The sequence below is a fragment of the Neophocaena asiaeorientalis genome, unplaced genomic scaffold (assembly GCF_003031525.2).
Source record: "Neophocaena asiaeorientalis asiaeorientalis breed wild unplaced genomic scaffold, Neophocaena_asiaeorientalis_V1.1 scaffold124, whole genome shotgun sequence".
Lineage (NCBI taxonomy): Eukaryota > Metazoa > Chordata > Mammalia > Artiodactyla > Phocoenidae > Neophocaena > Neophocaena asiaeorientalis.
In genome coordinates, this window is record NW_020174135.1 from 11,839,742 (window position 1) to 11,848,444 (window position 8,703).

General features: G+C 42.4%; 1 protein-coding gene across 1 annotated transcript; it reads left to right on the forward strand.

The window, feature by feature from the left end:
- Positions 1–533: 533 nt before the first annotated feature.
- On the forward strand, positions 534–8,256 carry LOC112406131 (serpin B3-like). Its single transcript, XM_024754826.1, is given in 8 exon segments — positions 534–639; positions 1,621–1,810; positions 2,463–2,522; positions 3,895–4,023; positions 4,446–4,563; positions 5,676–5,818; positions 6,120–6,275; positions 7,846–8,256. Coding segments are annotated over 8 exon segments (1,308 nt in total). The 5' UTR covers positions 534–538.
- Positions 8,257–8,703: the final 447 nt, after the last annotated feature.

Genomic DNA, 8,703 nt, shown 5'->3' on the forward strand with positions numbered 1-8,703 from the left:
GGGCGCCCCAGGGGGGACCACAGCCAAGGTCCAGCCTTGAAGGGAAGGCACGTGATGCCTGTTCTGCACCTACTGCTGAGACATGTCACCAGTATCTCTTAGGCTGAGAACTGGAACGATTGTCCTGGTTATACAGAATACTTCTTAAGGAAGTAGTCGGGTTGGAGAAGCCCTTTCAGAACATAAAACAGAAAATGTCAGCTTTTGAATTGTTGGTGTTAGAAGTGGTCTTAAAGACAATTCAACATGTAAGACAAGACAGATATTAAGGGTTATTTCTGGCGGGGCGCAGTATCTCAGGGCACGTGAAGAAGTTAGAATTTAACTTTATTCTCCTTGGTGCTAGAAAGGCACCTACATGCATTTCATATGAGCCACTGATCGCAGATCACAATTTCTTCTGCAGGTGGAAAGGACGCACGAGAATAAAACAATAATCTTACGTTTACTCATAGAGACTTCGTGCTCATGAAGCTGATGCGTAGCCCGGTGAAGAAATCAGAAGCTGCTTTACTTGAAATACCAGCTGCTGTGAAGGATGGGAGGCAGCAAGAAAGAGGTATATAGTCCAGACCTGACGATTCGCGGCACATCAGCTCACAGGCCGTCTGCCCACCTCTGCTTCCTCCAGGCTCACAGGTAAGTGCTTCCAGCAGCTCTGCTTTTGACTACGTGAATCCTTTCTGAAAATAATAACAATGATGTGTGTTACATCATTTATCTAATTTGTTTTGTCTGATTGTATTTTATTCCTTAACCAGGACAAAAGTAAAACAATTTTTCATTTCCTTTAATCTTTAGGTAATTTATTTATTTCCAAAAACCAAATGCTCCCTTAGGAGGAAGTGTGATTGGGAGGGTAGGATGTCCAGTACCCACAGATCCCTCAGGAAAAAGGCATAGAGGTGCCTCATGAGAGATGGTGGGATGTTACACATCAGTCTTTGTCTTTGATCTGTTATAATGCATTTTCTACCCAGTCTTAGTACAGTCAGTAAGGAAGAAAAGATAAAGATATTCTATTAGTTTTCACAAAAGTTTTCTTTTCCTATTTTTTTTTTTTTTTTTTTTGCCACACCACACGGCATGTGGGATCTTAGTTCCTTGACCAGGGATTGAACCTGTGCCATCCTGCATGGGAAGTGCAGAGTCTTAACCACACTGCCAGGGAAGTCCCCACAAAAGTTTTCTTTTTAAATACTATTTCGATAGTCTTCTAATTATGAAGTATATACATGTACATTGAAAAAAGCTTTAAAAGTAAAAGGAAGGGGCTTCCCTGGTGGCGCAGTGGTTGAGAGTCCGCCTGCCGATGCAGGGGACATGGGTTCGTGCCCCGGTCTGGGAAGATCCCACATGCCGCGGAGCAGCTGGGCCCGTGAGCCATGGCCGCTGAGCCTGCGCATCCGGAGCCTGTGCTCCGCAACGGGAGAGGCCACAACAGTGAGAGGCCCGCGTACCACAAAAAAAAAAAAAAAAAAAAAAAAAAAGTAAAAGGAAGGAAGCTATAGTTTTCAGAATCCCACAACCCACGTATAAGGCATATTTTATGAAAATTTTATTACAGACTAACCTCCCTTTCAGTAAACTCATTATAAAATAAATTTGATGCTTCTCCAGGAGTTCCAGACTACATCAAGCCACCATGAGTTCACTCGGGGAAGGAATCACCCACTTTGCAGTCGACCTGTTCCAACAGATCAGACAATCAAAGAAGGAAAATGTCTTCTATTCCCCTTTGAGTATCATGTCCGCCTTTGGCATGACTTCCTTGGGGGCCTGAGGACACACCGCATCAGAAATCCAGAAGGTAGGTCGCAGCTTCCTTTACACTTACCCGTTTGTCCTGGTTTCTCTGTCGGCTTCTGTGCAGATGATCACAGACCTGGCTGTCCCCAGGGGTAGCACAGGAAGCTGCAAACCTCCCCAGGACTGGGCGGGCACAGAGCTGTGGGAGCATATGCTCTCCCCCAGCTCTCCGCCCCATCTCTTCCCTGTGCCTAGACTTCCTTTGGGAGCTGGGATGAACCCTACAACTGCCCAGTGACCACAGGTGAGGCTTTAAATGGTAGAGTTCAGGTAGAAGTGGTGCGTTGACTAAAATCCATGGGAGACATCTTTACATGTTTCCTCAGCAATGAATGAAAAATGAATCAGGATTCTTTGAACTGGCTGGTGATCAACCAGCTTTGTGTTTTTCACACGCAGGTTGTGTTTTTCAAGGAGCCAATGCTTGCACGGAACATTTCTTTGTTCTTTCTTTCTTTTTGGGGTTTTTTTTTTTTTTTTTTTTTTTTTGGGGTTTTTTTTTTTTTTTTTTTGATTTGGCATTTTGTTTTGATTCTGTCTTTCCTTCCTTCTTTCTTTCTTTCTTCCTTCCTTCCTTCTTTTCTTTCTTTTCTATTTACTCTGGGGTACATAGATCTCTAAAGTCTCCTTGTCTCACTCCCCGTCTCCTCCAGGTCCTGCACGTGAATGAAATTGCAGAGAACACAGAAGGAGGAGGAGTTATAAAAGATCCCGTGAGTCACAGAGCATTGGATCTAGAAGGACATCACATATCCAAGAGGGTCGGAGTTTAAACTGGGACTTTCAGATAAACAGGGAAAAGCCAGTTTTTAGGGGACATCTTAAGCAAAATAGATTGGACAGAGTTGTTTCTCATATCATCTTATGTACTTATTTATTTTATATATTTGTTTTCTTGAAAGAAGAGTAGCATGTTCTTAAGAGCAGGGGTTCTGAAACCCAAAGGAGCTTCAAACTGAAGAATGTTTTTTTTTGCCATGCCACGCAGCTGGCAGGATCTCACTTCCCCATCCAGGGCTTGAACACAGGCCACGGGAATGAAAGCCTGGAATCCTAACCACTAGGCCACCAGGGAACTCAGGAGCTTCAAATTGTGCTCTTCTGTTCAGGAATGGAGAACATGGCAAAATACAACTGCTCTGAGCCACAATTTGACTTCATACAAATTAGGAGCAATAAAAAGTCTGCTACAAGACATGCAACTACATGTGAAACAGGACAAGAGTGCCTGGATGACAGAAACCCCCATAAACGTTATGTATTATTATTATTATAGAATAATAATAACTATAGTAATCACAATATGTTGCTAAAATTATATAATTTTAATTAACCCCTAAATTAGATTAAGAGCAATCAGCATATGATCAACTATATTTTGGAAAATGATGGAGTGAGAATTATGGTTGGTAGCTTAAACAGTCCAAAACTCTTAGTTAGCAAGTGGAAGGTTCTGGTTGAGATAAGCGTGAGTTGAAAAATTGGCTCTGTCTCCTTGGAGAAGTTTCTTAGTTCTCTGAACTCTCTTGTTTTCGTGTCAATTGAACTAAAGACTTAGAGATGCTGATGTGCATCTGTTGGCAGAGACACACTGCTCCTACTTCAGAGTGACTGGCATAGCGAACAGCCAAAGAGCACAGTCAAGGGGTCTTAGAAAGCAATCCCTCCAAGGAGTAAAACAGGGCTTCATGTCATAACATAGGGCAATATACAAATTTCACGTTCTCATGCAGTTGATGGCTGTTAGAGGTGCACTACGGCTCTGGCTCTCAAGGAGTTTAAGTTTTAGCTGGTCCCTAAACATTTGAGACAATTAAAACACAATCCAGTAATGGAATGGTGCTGCACCTCTAGTTCAAAAGAGAAAAGACTGGAGTGTGTTAGAGCAGGAAGGAAGAATTACCTGGAAGATTGAATGTAAGGATTATGAAGGGTATTTCTGGTAAAATACACCATATGTGGGGAGGTAGCAACAAATGTCATCCCTGGGGATACCAAACTCTGGGAACAGAGCTCACAGACCTATGGGGGTGTAGTATTTATATACAATGAGAGTCCAATGAGCTCACTTTCTGGTGTTTGAAGGTTGAAAGGCCAGGAAATATTCATCATCAATTTCAAAACCTTCTGACTGAGTTTAAGAAACCCACTGATGCCTATGAGCTGAACGTAGCCAACAGGCTGTATGGAGAAAAGACTGTTCAGTTTCTTCAGGTAAGTTTCGTGGCCTGTCACACCTTTGGTCTGCATCCTGGGTCCACTGATCCCATCTCCTAATGGGGGAGGGGGAGGCAGAGGAGCCTGGCTGACCCACATGGGGAGCATTTGCCCTGGGGGCATTCAGCTCCTGCCCCGCGATGCCCCCCACTAGAGTGTCCCAGAGCCTGACAACCCACCGGGGAAGCACCGCGATGCCCCCCACTAGAGTGTCCCAGAGCCTGACAACCCACCGGGGAAGCACCGCGACGCCCCCCACTAGCGTGTCCCAGAGCCTGACAACCCACCGGGGAAGTGGGCGTAAGGATTGTTTCAGGTACTCTGTTTGGTCATTACTGAACACAGTTTAATCTGGGAATACCTGCATAGTTACTGATAAATTACTCTTAATCCCTCCTTTCTTCCTGCCCATGTCACAGGCGTACGTGGATAATGTTGAGAAATTTTACCTAGCCAGTGTGGAGTCTGCTGATTTTGTCAGTGCTGCAGAAGAAAGTCGGAAGATGATTAATTCCTGGGTGGAAAGCCAGACTAACAGTAGGTTATGAGAGGGTCACTCCTTCAAAATCACTGTAGATTCCCCGCTGTGTGTGAACGCTGGGGCGGACACTGCATGGGGTGCCAGGAGCCGGGGTGAGATGAGATTGCAGAGGATGGAGGCGGGCACTGCAGAGGGTGGAATGGTCCACGTCAGTGTGGAGAGAAACAAGGGGAGCCCGGGAGGGATCCCAGGACCAGCTACCTGGAAACTCAGCTGAGTCTGTGGATGACAGTATCTCTATGGATCCCAACTCCCTGCTCAAACTTCAGGTTGATTCGCATTTTTTCTTTAAATTAGAGGCTTAACGTCTGGATTATGATCCCTAAAAGATAATATTAAAAGGGTTCCCTTATCCTTTGTTAACTGGGAGACGAGCCACTCTCCTGCCAACCACCCTTCTTGCCACCTGCAGCAGGAGCTGTCTGACCACTTCCCCATCCCCGCATCCTGCAGGGATGGCCACAGTCGTCCTCCCCAACCACGGAAGGCGGCTGGATGATGTCTCCGTTCTATGAATAATATCCTACCTCCCGTCCTAAATACAGGCCAAACCTACAACAACTCAACGTGGCAAATGAAGACAAAGACACCCCGGGACATGGTGTCTGAGTCCATGTTTTCGATTCTAGCGTTCATGTCATTTGTCCTAAAGAACATTCAGGCCCATTCCCTCTGAGTAGTGGGTTCAAGTTTGAAAAAATAGAAAGCAAAGAAGAAAGGGAAGAAGAAAAGAAGAATAGAAGGAAGGATGGAGGTAACAGGAGAGGGTGGGGGTTATTGAGGGGACAGAGAGGGTAGTAGGGAGGGAGGGAGAAAACTGACCAGTGGAAAGATCAGCTGAAATCAGTCCATCAGAATTCAGTGTGAGATGACTGATGTCACTCCAGAGACCAAACACGTTCCCAGTCAAAAGAAGGGGTGTCTGCATGAGGGCGACTCCATCAGGCTGGCGCCATGAGGAAAGCTTCACCTTGTGAACAGTCGGGCACAGAGTCCCTAATGTGGTGATTTGTGTGAATATTTAATCATCACTTGTAACTTTCAAAGCATCTTCCAGACAAACCACTTGTGCCTTTCATGACAAACCTTTGATTTTCTTTCTTTGCAGAAAAAATCAAGAATTTCCTTCCCAGCGGATCTGTTGATAAATCTACCGTTCTGGTTCTGCTAAACGCAGTCTATTTCAAAGGGAAGTGGCATGAGGAATTTAAGAAAGAAAATACTGGGGAGGAACAATTTTGGCTGAACAAGGTATTGTCTATAAATTATGTATGTAACATAACATGCTACACATTCAGTGTGAAATTTAAATATCTAGTGATTAATATATAGCTGCTGTGGGTAGAAGATAGAATTTGTCAAGGCTTATTTTCTTGTCTTTTTTTTTTTTTAACTTTATTTAGTTGGGATTCCTTGAAGAAACTCTTGTCTCTAATTCACAGATTTCTGAGATCATCTCTTAGAAGGAGGATGTATTTGGTATTACACGAATATTACCTTTCTTTTTGACTTATGCTCACTTCACATTTTTTGCCACATGACTTTATTGTAGGATACAAGCAAACCTGTGCAGATGATGAAACAAACCAACCTTTTCAATTTCACGTCACCGGAGGACATGCAAGTCAAGATCCTGGAAATACCGTACAAAGGCCAAGAGCTAAGCATGTTTCTGCTGCTGCCCAATGACGTGGATGGTCTGCAGCAGGTAAAAGCTGGCACCTCCAATGCTGCCTACTATTGCTTAAATTCCTAGTGAGACACTGCTCTATGGGCTGCTCACAGACCAGTGCTAGTGGCTGGCAGAGCTCAAGCACACAACAGAACAATAAAGCCGATACCTTAGGTGTCACGGTATGATACGAATAGTGTTTCTGTACATCACAGGTCACATTAATATTCTGATGAAACTATGGAATGTCAGTTCACAAAAAATATATACCTAGATACACACATAACTATTTTGCAACCATACGAACCTCTGATATATTCCAGTCCACTCATTTGAATACAAGGAGATTAACACTCATACATAGGTGACACATAGAAATATTTGCAAGTTCACTCACAAGTAAAATAAGGAAATTAAAAAAACAAAGCGGTTACATATTGCCCACTAATTCACAGTGCTTTTGTAGACGGTGGACAAATAGCTTTATCTTGATGCCCACTTTTTAATTTTGAACTATTTGGTCCCTAAGTGCTCAGAATGGACCAAAGGCTCATTCAGAACCTCATTGCTAAGATTTCAAAAAAGGGGGGGATTAGAGAATTCTCCTGTTAGCATTGTTATAATAAAGTTAGTATGTAAAAATATCAATAACAATATCTGGCATAAAAGGCCATAAGCCGTTACTATAATAGTCGATGATGATGTGGAAGCGGCAGTAAACTCGCCACACTCAAAATACATATCTCGTAACACTGGAAACTGGAAATCCTTAGGGAAAGCAATATGGCAAGAAATGTGAAGAGCCATCAGAATATTTCTGCTTCAGCTCTAAATTCCCCATTATCAATGACATTGGGAATCTCAGTCCTAGGATTTTATCCTATAACAACAAGTCTAAACAAGGGAAAAGCTTTTGGACAGAAGTGGCTCAAAATAATGAAAAATTTTAAATGAGGAAAAATACATGTTTGTATTACCTTAGGTTAGGTTAGGGACTGACATGCAGTGAATGCTTAAAAGGTATTAGGTAAAGATATATATACTGAATATCAATTTAATGGTAGCATTATGTAACAATGTAAACTTGATTAGAGAAACATATATCTATACAGGAAAAGTTTACAAATAAATGAAGCAAGGAAAAGGAATAAAAGTAGGCTATACGTTGTAAATGCACTATGTAAACATTTATGGACGAAAGAACATTGACAAGAGGTCATTTGAAAGTGAAGCGCGAAATAGAGAACGAGCCTAAGAAGTGGATAGCTCATCTTCTACAAATAATTTTATTTAACCATTCTGTTTCATATATGTGTGCATATATATATATCCATTTGTATAGATATTTATACATATGCATATATTATTAATGTGTACATATATACATAAAAATAGGAAAGCCATGAAAATATAAGAACATTTATTTGATTATATAATATATATTCAGGACTCTGTTATTTTTACCTCCTCAGATAAAACCCTATCAACTGAATCTCCTGTATTTATGTTTTTACTGTTAAAGGATTTCCACGTTTCAATCCAACGTTAAGGGGGGCTCCGTGTCCACTGACAATCTTGCCAATTGTTCCCTTTTTCATTGTTACAGCTTGAAGATCAGCTCACTGCTGAGAAGTTAATAGAGTGGACGAACCCACAGAATATGAACCAGCGTGAAATAGAGTTACACCTACCTCAGTTCAAAGTGGAGGAGACCTATGACCTCAAGCCCATGCTGAAAGCCCTGGGGATGGTGGACGCCTTCACTGAGGGGAAAGCCGACTTCTCAGGCATGAGCAAGATACGAGAGCTGATGGTGTCGGAAGTCTTCCACAAGTCCTTCGTGGAGGTGAATGAGGAGGGTACAGAGGCTACAGCTGTGACTGGAGCATTAATAGTTGTAACATCAGCAGTACTTCCAGACAGTTTCCACTGTGACCACCCTTTCCTGTTCCTCATCAAGCACAAAAAGACCAACAGCCTCCTCTTCTATGGCAGAGTCTCTTCCCCTGAGATGTGATTAGCCAGCGGCTACACTCGGGGCACACTCACAGAGCTGTTCCTGAGCCTTGATTGCTGGAAGTAACAGGTTGTCTTTGATTCATTTTCCTTTCCAAACTCATAATCATCACTAAGCTTGTGTTGGTTGAAATACCATGTCTGTCTGTCTCTCTTTTTCTACAAACCCATGTAAACCTACTGTTATCTCCCCATGGTAACTCCCATGTGGACAAAATTTTCAAGATATAATAAAATGATATTTCAACACTCTATCTTCACCTGAATTTGAAATAACATAGCTGCTGTTTCGAACATCGTATCTACCATTCAAACCTACTCACCCAGACACCCACATTTATTTGAATTCAAGTGATCTGTGGAACGCTTACATGCCAAAAAGTTTTCCTCTTATAAAAACATCATCAGTAATACACTACTTATTCATACTACTTGTTGCTTTTCCTTT